Source organism: Planococcus citri, chromosome 1, assembly GCF_950023065.1.
Source record: "Planococcus citri chromosome 1, ihPlaCitr1.1, whole genome shotgun sequence".
Lineage (NCBI taxonomy): Eukaryota > Metazoa > Arthropoda > Insecta > Hemiptera > Pseudococcidae > Planococcus > Planococcus citri.
In genome coordinates, this window is record NC_088677.1 from 7699733 (window position 1) to 7715534 (window position 15802).

General features: G+C 35.2%; 1 protein-coding gene across 1 annotated transcript; it reads right to left on the reverse strand.

The window, feature by feature from the left end:
* Window positions 1–2318: 2318 nt before the first annotated feature.
* LOC135846451 (cytochrome P450 4F4-like) lies at window positions 2319–14204 on the reverse strand. The gene is made up of 12 exons (XM_065365551.1): window positions 13894–14204; window positions 13676–13779; window positions 13488–13569; window positions 7502–7690; window positions 7306–7375; window positions 7070–7197; window positions 6905–6968; window positions 6621–6727; window positions 6419–6487; window positions 6168–6339; window positions 2694–2873; window positions 2319–2568 (listed from the first exon to the last, which is right to left on the reverse strand). Exons 6-12 carry the CDS (start codon window positions 7118–7120, stop codon window positions 2405–2407), a joined length of 807 nt encoding a protein of 268 aa, XP_065221623.1. The 5' UTR covers window positions 7121–7197; window positions 7306–7375; window positions 7502–7690; window positions 13488–13569; window positions 13676–13779; window positions 13894–14204; the 3' UTR covers window positions 2319–2404.
* Window positions 14205–15802: the final 1598 nt, after the last annotated feature.

Below are 15802 nucleotides of genomic sequence, written 5' to 3' on the forward strand. Positions count from 1 at the left end.
TGAAAGACATTAAGTGCACGAAAAAATGTTAGAAACGAATAAAAAATTTATGAAATTACCATTACGAAAGTAAATTACGCGAGTAAATTAAATAAAAAACAATTTAAAAATGAAAGATAAAAATTATATACCCCTTGTCCTCAAAAAAAAAATGGCCCTATACTTACAAAATGGCGGCCATTTTGATTGACAGGTTAGCCGAAATCGCAGATTTTGCGTTCCAACATGGGACTAGCATACAATTTTTTAAACCGTACCTACAAAAGTAGATCGAAAAAGCAGGCGAAAATTCGATTTTTGGTGAATTTTCAGAAATCAAATTTTGGCCAAAATGTGAGAAAAAAAATCAAAATTATACCAAATTTACCTAGAAAGCTGAAATTTGGGATATACCCTATTTTCGACCTGCCAAATCGATTGGAAACTGTTTCAAACCGTTTTGAGCAGTTCTGGAGCCTCCAGCAGATTTTTGAAACTCGAAATTCCCATAAAATTTCATCAAATAATGGAGTTGGAAAACCGAACTTAATTCTGATAACTAATTTCAATACGCTATGAAGTCGACAGCTGCAGGTAAATTTCAAGTCGTTTTGGAGCCTCCAGCGATTTTTTGAAAATTACTGGAGCCTCCAGTAAATTTTTGAAACTTGAAATTCCTTTAAAATTTCATCAAATTCAAATGGCTGCCGAATTAGGTCATTTTGGAGCCTCCATCAAATTTTTGAAAATTCATGGAGCCTCCAGTACGCTTTAGAAACTTGAAATTTCATCAAATTGAGTTGTAAAACCGAAATTAATTCTGAAAACTAATTCCAATACGCTATGAAGTCGACTGGAAACATATTTCAAGTCGTTTTGGAGCCTCCAGCAATTTTTTGAATATTACTGGAGTCTCCAGTAAATTTTTGAAACTTGAAATTTCCCAAAAATTTTATCAAATGGAGAGGGAAAGCTGAAATTAACTATGCACTCCAATTTTAACACTTTTTTTAAGACGACTTCAGGCGGGTTCAAGTAATTTTGGAGCCTCCAGTGAATTTTTGAAAGGTTTCATGGCGTCTTTAGGAGGATTGAAATTTCTAAAAAGTAGCTGGAAGCTTCAAAACCACTTGAAACCACCATACAGTCAACTTCATATTGTATTGAAATTAGTTGTCAGAGTAAATTTCGGTTTGCTAACCTCATTTGATCACTGGAGGCTCCAAAATTACTTGAACCCACCTGAAGTCGTCTTCAGAGGGTGTTAAAATTGGAGTGCATAGTGAATTTCAGCTTTCCATCTCCATTTAATGAAGTTTTGGGAAAATTTCAAGTTTCAAAAATTTACTGGAGACACCAGTAATTTTCAAAAAATCGCTGGAGGCTCCAAAACGACTTGAAATTTACCTGCAGTTGACTTCATAGCATATTGAAATTAGTTTGCTGAATCAATTTTGGCTTTCCAGCTCTATTTGATGAAATTTATGGGAATTTCGATTTTCAATTATCTGCTGGAGGCTCCAAAACTGCTTAAAACGGTTTGAAACAGTTTCCAATCGATTTGGCAGGTCGAAAATAGGGTATTTCTCAAATGTCAGCTTTCTAGGTCAATTTGGTAAAATTTTGATTTTTTTCTCACATTTTGGCCAAAATTTGATTGTTTAAAATTCACCAAAAAACGAATTTTTGCCTGCTCTTTCGATCTACCTTTGTACGGTTTAAAAAATTGTATGCTAGTCCCCGATTTCGGTTGATTATTATTACCTATAATAATTATAATATAATTATTTAATTTATTTAATAATTGTATTAAAAGAAAAATTATTTTGAAAATAAATTATAAATAAAGAAATAAGGACTACCCCCTTTAAGAAAAAAGTTGTCACCGAAGATCGGCGGGGGGGGGGTGCAATTGATTTCAATGTGGGCTCCCCTACTAATAAAATTGAAAAATGAGGAGAAAAAATATAAAAAATGAAATATCATCCCTACTTTTTTTAAAAAAATGTAAATAAACGAAATAAAGCGAAGAATTAAAATTTAATAAAAATGAATTATTCGTCAATGAATGAAAAAGTTGACCAAAAAATAACAAAAGAAAAGAAGAAATTGAAAAATAAATGAAAAAAGTGAGTAATTTTTCATGGAAATTAATGTAACCAAAGTGAAAACGGACTCTAAAATCCCCCCCAAAACACCTCCAAAAAAATTAAAAACGAACACTTGGGTAATGAATGCGCAAATGGCTTGAAAGTTTTTAGAAAATTGAAATCTGTATAAGAAAATATTTTATTGAACATTTGATTGTACATTGAGATACATAACAACATACTGTAGGTACAAAAATAATCTAAGTAAGTAGGTATAATATCGCAGAAATGATTCATCAAATTCATCAATAAAATATCTTCACAATTCTGAGTATTCATCGCCTGCTTGTGAATATGACAGGGTAGCCGATTTTACTTTTGATGCTGAGTGTCATAATTAGATGATCTTTTGTGAATTCCTTGACACGAGTTGATAAATGATAATTGAGCAAAATGTAAGCCAGTTGCGTTTTATTGAACATCATCGCATACTTTCCACCTGTCAATTGAGATCAATCAACATGTCATTAAAAATGGCATAATTACAATGAACTGAAGATTTGCATACTACACGATGTAATTCTTGACAGTTGGGTATTTTGTTATTACGTAATACGTACTTACCTATGCAAAGTCTTGGTCCAATACCAAAACTCAGATCGCTTGTTTTAGGACGTGCTTTTACCGCTTCCTCGTTGAAATGTTCGGGATCGTATTTTTCTGGATTTTTGTACAGATCAGGATCGTAATTCGCGAAAGTTATGAATGTCACAACGATCGTATTTTTTGGCACTATCATATTATCTAAATACGGGCAAAATAAATAAAATATAAAACTTACCTATACCTAGGTACCCAGTTGACTTGTGTAGTTATACTAACAAGGGAACCTCTTGAGATGTCACACTTCGATTTGAACGGGACCACGATTTTTGGCAAGAGCATAGTCTAAAACCCTCAAACCTAAATTTTCAGCAGTCCAAGTTCATTTTTCGATTTTTGGCGAATTTTTGAAAATTCAAAACAGATTGTTACTGGCCATTTATGCTTCTTTTTAAAAAAAGTACGTACTTGATCAGTAAAAATGGTCAAAATAAGTTCAAAACTGATATTGATTACCGAAATCCAAATTTCACCATTTCCAGCCATTCTGGAGCCTCCAGCGCGATTTTTCAATTTCTCCAGAATTTTGAATTTGCTCCAGAAGGCGTGAATATGCAGTTGGACAGCTATAAATCGAGTTGTGTATTACACTCGACCAGTTTTATTTTGAGAATGACACCTCAAAAATGGCTTTTTGACCAGCTTTTTTCAAAATTAAAAAATCCAAAAAAACAAAAATTTCCCGTTTGTGTGCAAAAATTTTGAAATTCACGCAAATCGCTGTATTTTGTCCAAAACTAACCCCCAAAATCCAAATTTCACAATTTCTAGCCATTTTGGAGCCTCCAGCACAATTTTTCAATTTCTCCAGAATTTTGAATTTACTCCAGGAGGCGTGAATATGAAGTTGGGCAGCTAAAAATTGAGTTGTATATCACACTCGACCTGTTTAACGAGTTTATCCACATTTGAGCCGATTTTGAGAGTGACACCTCAAAAATGGCTTTTCGACCAGCTTTTTTCAAAATAAAAAAATTCAAAAAATCAAAATTCTCCCGTTTGTGTGGAAATTTACGAAATTCACGCAAATCGCTGTATTTTGTCCAAAACTAACCCCCAAAATCCAAATTTCACAATTTCTAGCCATTTTGGAGCCTCCAGCACAATTTTTCAATTTCTCCAGAATTTTGAATTTACTCCAGGAGGCGTGAATATGCAGTTGGGCAGCTAAAAATCGAGTTGTATATTACGCTCGACCTGTTTAACGAGTTTATCTACATTCGAGCCGATTTTGAGAGTGACACCTCAAAAAAGTGACTTTTTGACCAGCTTTTTTCAAAATTAAAAAATCCAAAAAATCAAAAGTCTCCCGTTTGTGTGGAAATTTTCGAAATTCACACGAATTGCTGTATTTTGTCCAAAATTAACACTCCCAAATCCAAATTTTACAATTTCCAGCCATTCTGGAGCCTTCAGCGCAATTTTTCAATTTCTCCAGAATTTTGAATTTCCTTCAGAAGGCGTGAATATGCAGTTGGGCAGCTAAAAATGGAGTTGTGTATTATACTCGACCTGTTTAACGAGTTTATCTACATTCGAGCTGATTTTGGAAGCGACACTTCAAGAGTGGTTTTTTGACCAGCTTTTTCAAAAATTAAAAAATCCAAAAAATCAAAAGTTTTTCGTTTTTGTGGAAATTTTCGAAATTTACGCGAATCCCTGTATTTTGTCCAAAACTAAACCCCCAATCCAAATTTCACAATTTCCAGCCATTCTGGTGCCTCCAGCGCGATTTTTCAATTTCTCCAGAATTTTGAATTTTTTTCCAGAAGGCGTGAATATGAAGTTGGGCAGCTAAAAATCGAGACGTGTATTATACTCGACCTGGTTAACGAGTTTATCTACATTTGAGCCGATTTTGGGAGTGACACCTCAAGAGTGTTTTTTTTAACCAGCTTTTTCAAAATTAAAAAATCCAAAAAAAAAAAGTTTTCCTTTTATGTGGAAAATTTTTGAAATTCACGCGAATTGCTGTATTTTGTCCATAATTAACCTCCCAAATCCAAATGTTACAATTTTTAACCATTCTGGAGCCTCCAGCGCGATTTCCAATTTCTCCAGAATTTTGAAATTTACTCCAGGAGGCGTGAATATGAAGGTGGGCAGCTAAAAATTGAGTTGCCTACATGACACTTGACCTGTTTAACGAGTTTATCCACATTTGAGCCAATTTTGAGAGTGACCTCAATAATGGCTTTTCGACGCAGATTTTTTCAAAATTAAAAAATCCAAAAAATCAAAAGTTTCCCGTTTGTGGGGAAATTTTCGAAATTCGCGCGAATCGCTCTCTTTTGTCCAAAACCAACCCCCCACATCCAAATTTTACAATTTCCAGCCATTCTGGAGCCTCCAGCGCGATTTTAAATTTCTCCAGAAATTTGAATTTTTTTCCAGAAGGCGTGAATATGAAGTTGGGCAGCTAAAAATCGAGACGTGTATTATACTCGACCTGGTTAACGAGTTTATCTACATTTGAGCCGATTTTGGGGTTGACACCTCAAGAGTGTTTTTTTGACCAGCTTTTTGCAAAATTAAAAAATCCAAAAAATTGAAAGGTAGCCATTTGTGAGGAAATTTTTGAAATTTGCGGGTCTACCATTTCCAGCCGTTTTGGAGCGAGAGTGACACCTCAAAAAACTACTCTTGAGGTGTCACTCTCAGAATCGACTCGAATGAGGATAAACTCGTTAAACAAGTCGAGTATGATACACAACTCGATTTTTAGCTGCCCAACTGCATATTCACGCTTTCTGGAGCAAATTCAAAATTCTGGAGAAATTGAAAATCGCGCTGGAGGCTTCAAAATGGCTAGAAAATGTGAAATTTGGTTTTGGGGGGTTAGTTTTGGGCAAAATACAGCGATTCGCGTGAATTTCGAAAATTTCAACACAAACGTGAAACTTTTGATTTTTTGGATTTTTTAATTTTGAAAAAAAGCTGGTCAAAAAGTCACTTTTGAGGTGTCACTCTCAAAATCGACTCAAATGTGGATAAATTCGTTAAACAGGTTGAGCGTAATATACAACTCGATTTTTAGCTGCCCAACTGCATATTCACGCCTTCTGGAGCAAATTCAAAATTCTGGAGAAATTGAAAAATCTCGCTGGAGGCTCCAGAATGGTTGGAAATGGTGAAATTTGGATTTGGGTAATTAATATTTTTTTTGGGACTCATCTTGACCATTTTAATTGATCAAGTACGTACTTTAAAAAAAAAACATAAATCGCCAAAAACAGTCAATTTTGAACTTTCAAAAATTCACCAAAAATCGAAAAATGAACTTGGGTCGCTGAATATTCGGTTTTGGTGGTTTTAGACTATGCTCTTTCCAAAAATCGCGGTCCCGTTCAAATCGGAGTGTGACACCTCAAGAGGTTCCCTTGTAAATACATAAAAAATATGATAGAAAAACTAGCGACTTGGTTGATAGGCTACCTTTTAGTGCAATATCCTTATGAATACGTCTGCTAGTTAATGCTACTGGACTGTACATTCGTAGTGATTCTTTGATGCATTGTTCCAAATATGGCATATTATTGTAAATATCATGTTGGGTTAATGTGCCATCATCAGTCTCGTATTTTGAAACTTCTTCGTATGCCTTTTGCTGTAACAACACGAGTCATCGATGAGTTGGTGATTTTCATTCTATGTGTTTGGATACTCGAACCTTATTGTCAACCTACCTGAATATCTTGATGCATTGCCAACATTAGCATTAGGAAGTTCATGTTCAATGGTGACGTTTCGACTGACTTTGAACAAAATAAGAGAAAGAAAATCAGAGGTTATAATTAGCGAATGATGTTTCGAGTTCATCGGTAGCTGCTAAAAAATCTTACATGCACATTGCTCATTAGTCATTATACAAATCGACTTTTTACTTACCGCTGACATTAGAGCCAATAATTCATCCCTCATGCGTGTTTCTGTAACGCTGGGTTCTTTAAAACTGTACCTCACGAGTAAATCGATCACTGCTTTGGATTTATCACCTGCAGCAGAAAATTAAATTTGCATTTGGAAACCTTCAGCCCTGTTAGATTCTTATGGTCGAGTAGGTAAGGGATGAAGATATCACAGTAGAAAATTACAGAATGAAGCCAACTTGATTCTTCTCCAGGACCAAAATGGTTCATATTCAACTATGTATTCAACACTTGTGTCCTTACCATGATCAAATGCATCATCATCACGTTGTGAATTTTGGTAATCTTCGATGTTTTTTCTCAATATCTGATAAAAAAAAAAAAAAAAAAAAAAAACAGAATCATGAAAAATTGCATTATTTTGGAATCACATTAAAAAGTGAATTGAACATGCAAAGGGTTACCTACCGTTGTCGGATAATGCTGAAAGTTGTGGATGGAATCGGTTTTACCTATCATAATTAAAATACAACCAGTTAATATGACGTAGCAACAGCCAAGGGAATTGGAAACGTTTCATAATGAGTTCGACGATGCTAGTAGGTATAGGTACCATGAAAAAAAGCAATAGGTGCGTTTCTGTAGTGTTCACAGGTTACTCATTGTATCAATTTACTCATTGATTGATAATTTGATAATCTTACTCGTGTACAGCGGTGCAAAACTGTTCTCCGATTCTTCCACCAGTTTTAATCGAAACGCCGAATGAAGTTTCTATATCCAGTTGACACGAATTCAAAAAAAAAAAAAAAACCATTGTATGTGAATAGGTACATACGTAAGTACACAGCTGGAAGGTTAATGAGTGAAAGTGTTTTTTCTTCAATTTTATTATTATACCTGTGACTACGTCCAAAGTTGTTTTCATCATTAATTTCCAAACATCAAATTCCTCGCCATTATTCGCAACTGGTTTCAGTTTTTCAACGAGTTCTAGGGAATTACTTCTGAACACTTCTTCATATTTCGTCAGCATTTTTGGGCTGAAAGCTGGCGTCAGCATTTTTATCGACTTCTTCCACTCTTCATCTAGGAATTTTAACCCACGTTGGAAAAAAAATTGATCACTTTTATGTGGCTCAGTATGAATAACTTGTGGTTAGGCATAGGCAGTAATGTACGGAAGTATACTCGAGTGTTTGGGGAATCGAAAGCTACATTGAGTGTACTTATAATACTTAGCTTTTTTTTTGGAGTTTACAACCAATTGGCTGTATGTGGGCATAATACTGTCTTAAAAATGAAACAAAAAAAAATTTTAGAAGCATGAATAAGTTTTTTTATTTTTTTATTGTCCCCCGTGTAGGGACGGGTTAAGAATATCCTTATGGTACCCTCTGCCTGTCGTAAAAGGCGACTAAAAGAGGACCAGGCAAGCATGGAGGCCTACATAGCAGCCCTATCACCATGATATATCTGGCATGGCTGGTAACCAAGTCAGACGAAAATCAACCCTACTCAAAATACACAAACAACAAGAAACGGATGGAACTATGGGATCCCAGGCGGAGGTGAACCCCTGGTTAAAATAAAAACACCCGCAAAGGAAAGAAAATACAAACTCGGAAACTGGAATGTAAGAGGATATGCAGCCAAGGAAGCAGAAATAAACGAAATTCTAAGCAGCAGAAATATAGACTTTGCTGTTATGTCTGAAACAAAGAAGAAAGGAAGTGGAACAATCGAATCTGGAAATTACATTGTTATCTACAGCGGAGTTGACAAGAAAGCCAGAGCTGCAGGCGGAGTGATGTTACACATACATAATAAACACTGCGAAAACATCGACTCATACAACATATGGCATGAAAGAATTGTATCAGCAAGGATGAGATTGAAAAAAGACTTTCTTACAATAATCGGAGTATTTATGCACCAGAAGAGGGAAGAGAGGAACAAAGCGAAGAGTTCTACAAGCAACTACAGAAGGCAGTACAAGCAGTAAATCACACCGCGAAAACATCGACTCATACAACATATGGCATGAAAGAATTGTATCAGCAAGGATGAGATTGAAAAAAGACTTTCTTACAATAATCGGAGTATTTATGCACCAGAAGAGGGAAGAGAGGAACAAAGCCAAGAGTTCTACGAGCAACTACAGAAGGCAGTACAAGCAGTAAATCCAGAAGATAAATTGATAATAGCAGGAGACTTGAATGCTCAGGTAGGAGATAGGCGTGTAAAGACAGTAACTGGTATGTATGGAACAGAAGGAATGAATACAAATGGGAAGAGACTGATAGATTTTTGCACTTTCAATGGACTGAGAATCATGAATACATTCTACCAACACAAAAAAGATCACAAGATGACATGGAGCAATACAAGAGGACAAAGCTCAATGATCGACCATTTTATAGCCAATGAAAACGCCGCTAAGAAATTCTTGGATGTACAAACATACAGTGGTCCAGAAATAGGCACTGACCATCATTTTGTTCAAGGAGTAATGAGAATGGAAACAACAAGAATACCAGCCAGGAAAAATGAAAAGAAAATCAACACAAGAGCCCTGGATGACCCAACCAACCAATGGCTGTACCAACGACGGATGAACATCATAAGTGAAGAAATACCAAAAAGTCAGGACATAGAAGAAGAATGGAAAAATATCAAATCCATTGTGACAAAAGCGGCAAAAGAAAGCTTAGGAATGGTTCCATGCAGAATCGGGGCAAAGCGAATAAAGAATTGGGACAACGAAATCCAAGAACTCATTCAAAAGAAAAGACAGGCATTTAGAAAATTCATGAGCTCAAAAAGTGAGGTTGATGGTGAAGAATATCGAAAACAGTTGGCAAAAGTCAAGAGAAAGTCCAGGAAATTACAGAGAGAGAGCTGGGAAAATTTCATCACATTCCTGGAGCATGACACATACAAGTTACGGCCAAAGGTGTATAAGATCATAAGGAGAATTGACACAAATTTTAATGAAAGAGTGGGTTTGCCAAAAATAAAAATCAATGATGCAAAGGAATATTTTGAAGAACTCTGGAGTGATGAAAACGCACAAGACATAAAGATAGAAGAAGAAATTGGAGAACCAGAAGACAGAATTTCATTTAGAGAGCTACAAGAGGCTTTGAAAACAGCAAAAAATGCAAAAGCTCCAGGAAAAGATGGCATAGGTACCAACAGAATTGTACAAATACGCAAGTGGTGAATTCAAAAGAAGACTGCTGGAATTCCTAAATAGGATGTACCAAGAAGAATAGGTACCTGAAGAATTCAAAACAGCAATTGTAATACCACTGTTCAAGAAAGGTGATATCAGATATGTCAAACCTGAAAAACTACCGAGGAATAAGTCTACTCAATACCTGCTACAAGATATATGCAAAAATACTGGCAAAACGACTTGCAGACCATGCAGAAGAAAAGATGTCAGAAAGTCAAAACGGATTCAGAAAAGGAAGATCATGCACTGATGCAAGTTTTACAGTAAAACTACTGATGGAAAAAAGGATCGAATACAACCTAGAAACACACATGTGCTTTATAGACCTGGAAAAAGCATATGATAGGGTTAATAGAAAAAAACTGTTTGAAGTGCTAAAAGATGAAGAGATAACATATAAAATGCGAAAGGTAATAAACAGCATTTCGTCGCTGACATATTAATTCCACGTAAGTCCAAAAAGTGAAATTTTTCAGGAGACACAAAAAACTGTTTAAAACGTTCATTTTATAAAAATTCCAGCAACTTTTCAATTTTATGCTTTATGGCAATACCTGGATGGTATTTGTCACACATATCATTACTTCAACATCAGTTAATTCAATTTTATTTAATGAAATGTGGACATACGAGGTTTTCTTGTAACAAAACCTCGTATGTCCATGGTAATTCATGGCAAAAACCTCGTAAGTCCAGAGGACTTACGAGGTTTTTGTCCTAAAAAATTTGGACATACGAGGTTTTGTTTATTTGAAATTTTAAAACGGTCCGGTAGGAGCGCTTGTGGGTTGTTTGGACTTACGAGGTTTTTTCCATTCGATTCCTCGTGTTTTTTCCTATAAGAATATACAAAGAAGTGATTTTCGGTAAAAGCTGGACTTACGAGGAATTAGTATGTCAACGACGATTTATAAGAACACCAGAATAAGAGTACGAATTGGAAATAAACTCTCAGAACAAGCAGAAATAAACGGGGGAGTTCGCCAGGGATGCCCACTGTCTTGTGTTTTATTCAACATGTACATGGATCACATGGTGAAGGAATGGCAGAAAATGAAACCAAAAGGAATCAAGACAGACAGAAGGCAGGAAATATCAACAGTACTTTTCGCAGATGATCAAGCAGTACTAGCCGAAACAGAAGATAACCTACAGAGATCAATGTACAATCTAACAAAGACATCAGAAAAGTATGATATGAGAATATCATCAGAGAAAACAAAAACAATGGCGTTCAAAGGAAAGGAACCAGTAAGAAGCAAGATTGTAATAAACGGAAAAATCATTGAACAGGTCAATAATTTCAAATACCTGGGAAACACAATATCTTACCAGGGAGAAGTAGATGTTGGTGGAAAGATTGCAAAGTTCCTGAGAGTCACAGGACTGATAAATAGGACCCTGAGAAGCAGTAAGGTGCGAAAAGAAACAAGATTGAAGGTGTACAATACCCTAGCAATACCAATGATGACGTGTGGAAGCGAGGTTTGGGCACTGAAGAAATCTGATAAAAAAAGAATAACGGCAGCTGAGATGAAATTCATGAGGAGAATGGCAGGGGTGACTCTCAGAGACAGAGTCCCATCTGAGAAAATAACTGCAGATCTCGGAGTGATGCCAGTCATGAAAAAGATAAAAAAATATAGGAAAGATTGGAGAAATCATGTCAAAAGGATGGAGGAAACAAGATCACCAAAACAGGTCCTCCAATATACACCAACGGGGAAAAGAAGCAGAGGGAGACCAAGGAGGAAACTCGCTGATACCTCAGGCTCATCCTCAACAGGTTCTACACCACAGCCGACAGGCCAATAGGCCTACCGCTTATAAGGAAACGACGACGACGACAATTTTTTTATTGTGACTTCCCCATACCTAAGCCTATTTGTTGGCATTTCGAGGGAATTTTTTCTCATTTTGATTTTTTAAAATACATTTTTGCCATGTTTTTAAAAATTTTGTTAGTATTTTTTGAAAAAATTTGTACCTAAGTTATTAGTACAATCGTCATTTTATGAAAAACATCAGAAACAAAAACGACTTGCTTTTTGTTTTTTTTTTAATTGGGACAAATTATTATGCGTGAGAACGAGAAAACTGACTTTTTCTTCAAATAAAAATCTTTTAAAAACGAATTGACTCGCTTTTTTTGAAACATATTTTATATAGCAATTATCGATCTGTTTAAAATCGAATCAAATCGTTGATGATTGAATAAATTGATCGATTTCTTGGTGAATCATTCGAAAACGGATCAATTGATTTACGATTGATTCGAATTTTGTGAAACTATTGTGTTGGAATTGATTTGTTTTTCAAGCGAAATGAATCAAACCCGATCGAATTATTCGCACTCAATTTTTATAGTGAATCTTTCGCAAACAAAATGATTAAATAATTGTTGGTGAACCATTCGTGAACGAATTGATTCGTATAAGTGACTCGTTCGCGAACGAATCAATTCATTTACTTAATTTTTATTTTTTGGAAACTCATTCCTGAACGAAGAGTCGAAGACCGAAGTAAATAATTTTTTAGTGCATCATTCGCGAACGAATTAAATAATTTTTGGTGACTCGTTCGCGAACGAATTGATTCATATACCCAAGTAAGTCGTCCGTGACTACGAATCGATTCATTACTTGAGTTTCGGTAAATCATTCACAAACGAATGAATAATTATTAATTTTTGGCGAATCATTCGCGAACGAACTGATTCATAAATTAAAGAATTGATCAATTTGTTGGCGAATGATTCTTTCAGAAACATGATCAATTCGTTCATGAATGATTCCCTTAAATGAATTATTACTTTCACAGTTTCACGAAGTCACGTACAATTCACTGAGAAATTAATCAATTTATACGTAAACAATTTGATTGAAAACAGATCATGAGAACAACTATTCGTTCACGAAAGAGTCACTTATACCTATACGAATCAATTCGTTCGTGAATGATTCACCAAAAATCAAATAAATGAATCGATTCGTTCACGAACGAGTCACTTATACGAATCAATTCGTTCGCGAATGATTCGGTAAAAACTATTTATTTCGTTCGCGAATGATTCATCAAAAATGATTTAATTCGTTCGCGAATGATTCACAAAAAATTTTTCAATTCGTTTGCGAATGATTCACTAAAAAATTATTCAATTCGTTCGCGAATGATTCAGCAAAAATTAAGTACCTAAATGAATCGATTCGTTCACGAACGACGTCACGGAACGAGTCACTTATACGAATCAATTCGTTCACGAATGATTCACTAAAAAGTAAAAATTATTCAATAAGTTCGCGAATGATTCACAAAAAAATTATTCAATTCATTCGCGAATGATTCATCAACAATTAATCAATTCGTTCACGAATGAGTCATCAACAATTAATCAATTCGTTCACGAATGATTCACCAAAAATTATTTAATTCGTTCGCGAATGATTCACAAAAAATTATTCAATTCATTCGCGAATGATTTACCAACAATTAATCAATTCGTTTGCGAATGATTCGCTAAAAATTGAGTATTTCGTTCGCGAATGACTCGATCTCGATTCTAACTTTTTATCATGTCTCGAGGAATTTTCCGTACGTCATTCACTTCTAAGTTCTAACGTGTTCATGTATCTTTGCATATCTTACATGGTCCGTTAAATATCGATGTACCCATCCACTCATCTGCTGCTCCAAGCATGTCACGATGCGAGCTTTGAATTAAAATTGTCTATAAAAACAATATTAGGCTATTACTAACTACTTATGTTAACAGAAATACAAAAAAATAATAATAATTGTATGTGAAAATTGAAAATACTATCTACTATACTGACAGAAATATCGTCGTGTTTTTTCAAAAATAAACATGGTTGGGGCCCAAGCCAGAACAGGACGCGATGATGAAGTTTGAATACATTTTCAAATCTTGCTCGTACATCTATAATGGATATACGTGAATATAAAATTATTGGTAATTGGTACATCTACATTGGTAGCAATAAGGATGAGAACAGAATAAGTAGGTAGGTATATTTAAGGTGAGTCAGATTACCGTCCAAGGGACCAAACAGCATGATCGCGTTTCCAATCAATGGCCATTTCGGATGCGAAGGGAATCGCTCTAGAAGTTCGTAAAATCTCGCATTCTTAGATTTGAGAAGATATTTGATCAAAAGCACGATTATAATTAGGCACGCCGAAACCTGTATTACGTTCATATTGAAAGGTATAGAAAAATCACACTCGAAAAAAAAATCACAAAGCAAAAAATCGAAATTAATTTTTAGCTAAAAAAATCACGACGCGACGACCCATAGTATAAAAGCTAAACAAATTGTCAATTTCGTGTACCTACAAAATCTACTCCAGACGATATTAGTGAAGAACAACCTTCGTCTCGTCCGAGGAATCGTCCTCTTCGCGTATTCCGGTTTTTGAATTTTTTTTTCAATAGGTGGTAGTTGTAGGTAGGTATCTATGAGAAGGTGACCTTGTTAGCTGCTGGCTTTCGTCAAAGATTCGTCGTCAGTAAATAGGTAGGTATTAATATGCAGCTTAATCTTTTTTACGTACAATGAAACATAAAAATGGAGGAGAAATTTTTTCAATGTAAAATTATAGCTCGAAAAATGGTAATCTACTGAAGGTTTCACAACTGTTCAAAATAGTCCGGCATATGACAATAGGAGTAATTGCACCCCCCCCCTTCCTCCGGGACAACTTTTTTCCTAAAGGGGACATCCTAAGGAACATTTTGAAGCAAACATTCCAAAAAAAAAGTTGGCCTTACTTACAAAATGGCGGCCATTTTGATTGACAGGTCAACCGAAATCGCAAATTTTGCGTTCCAACATGAGACTAGCATACAATTTTTCAAACCGTACCTACAAAGGTAGGGCGAAAATTCGATTTTTGGTGAATTTTCAAAAATCAAATTTTGGCCAAAATGTGAGAAAAAAATCAAAATTATACCAAATTGACCTAGAAAGCTGAAATTTGGGATATACCCTATTTTCGACCTGCCAAATCGATTGGAAACTGTTTAAAAGCGTTTTGAGCAGTTCTGGAGCCTCCAGCAGATTTTTGAAACTCGAAATTCCCATAAAATTTCATAAAATAATGGAGTTGAAAACCCGAAATTAATTCTCAATACGTTATGAAGTCGACTGTAGGTAAATTTCAAGTCGTTTTGGAGCCTCCAGCAATTTTTTGAATATTACTGGAGCCTCCAGTAAATTTTTGAAACTTGAAATTCCTTTAAAATTTCATCAAATTCCAATGGCTGCCGAATTAGATCATTTTGGAGCCTCCACCAAATCTTTGAAAATTCTTGGAGCCTCCAGTACACTTTAGAAACTTGAAATCTCATCAAATGGAGTTGTAAAACCGAAATTAATTCTGAAAGTGAAAACTAATTTCAATACGCTATGAAGTCAACTGCAGGTAAATTTCAAGTCGTTTTGGAGCCTCCAGCGATTTTTTGAAAATTACTGGAGCCTCCAGTAAATTTTTGAAACTTGAAATTCCTTTAAAATTTCATCAAATTCAAATGGCTGCCGAATTAGGTCATTTTGGAGCCTCCATCAAATTTTTTAAAATTCATGGAGCCTCCAGTACGCTTTAGAAACTTGAAATTTCATCAAATTGAGTTGTAAAACCGAAATTAATTCTGATAACTAATTTCAATACGCTATGAAGTCGACTGCAGGTAAATTTCAGGTCGTTTTGAAGCCTCCAGCAATTTTTTGAATATTACTGGAGCCTCCAGTAAATTTTTGAAACTTGAAATTTCCCAAAAATGTTATCAAATGGAGATAGAAAGCTGAAATTAACTATGCACTCCAATTTTAACACCCTCTGAAGACGACTTCAGGCGGGTTCAAGTAATTTTGGAGCCTCCAGTGAATTTTTGAAAGGTTTCATGACGTCTTTACGAGAATTGAAATTTCTAAAAAGTTGCT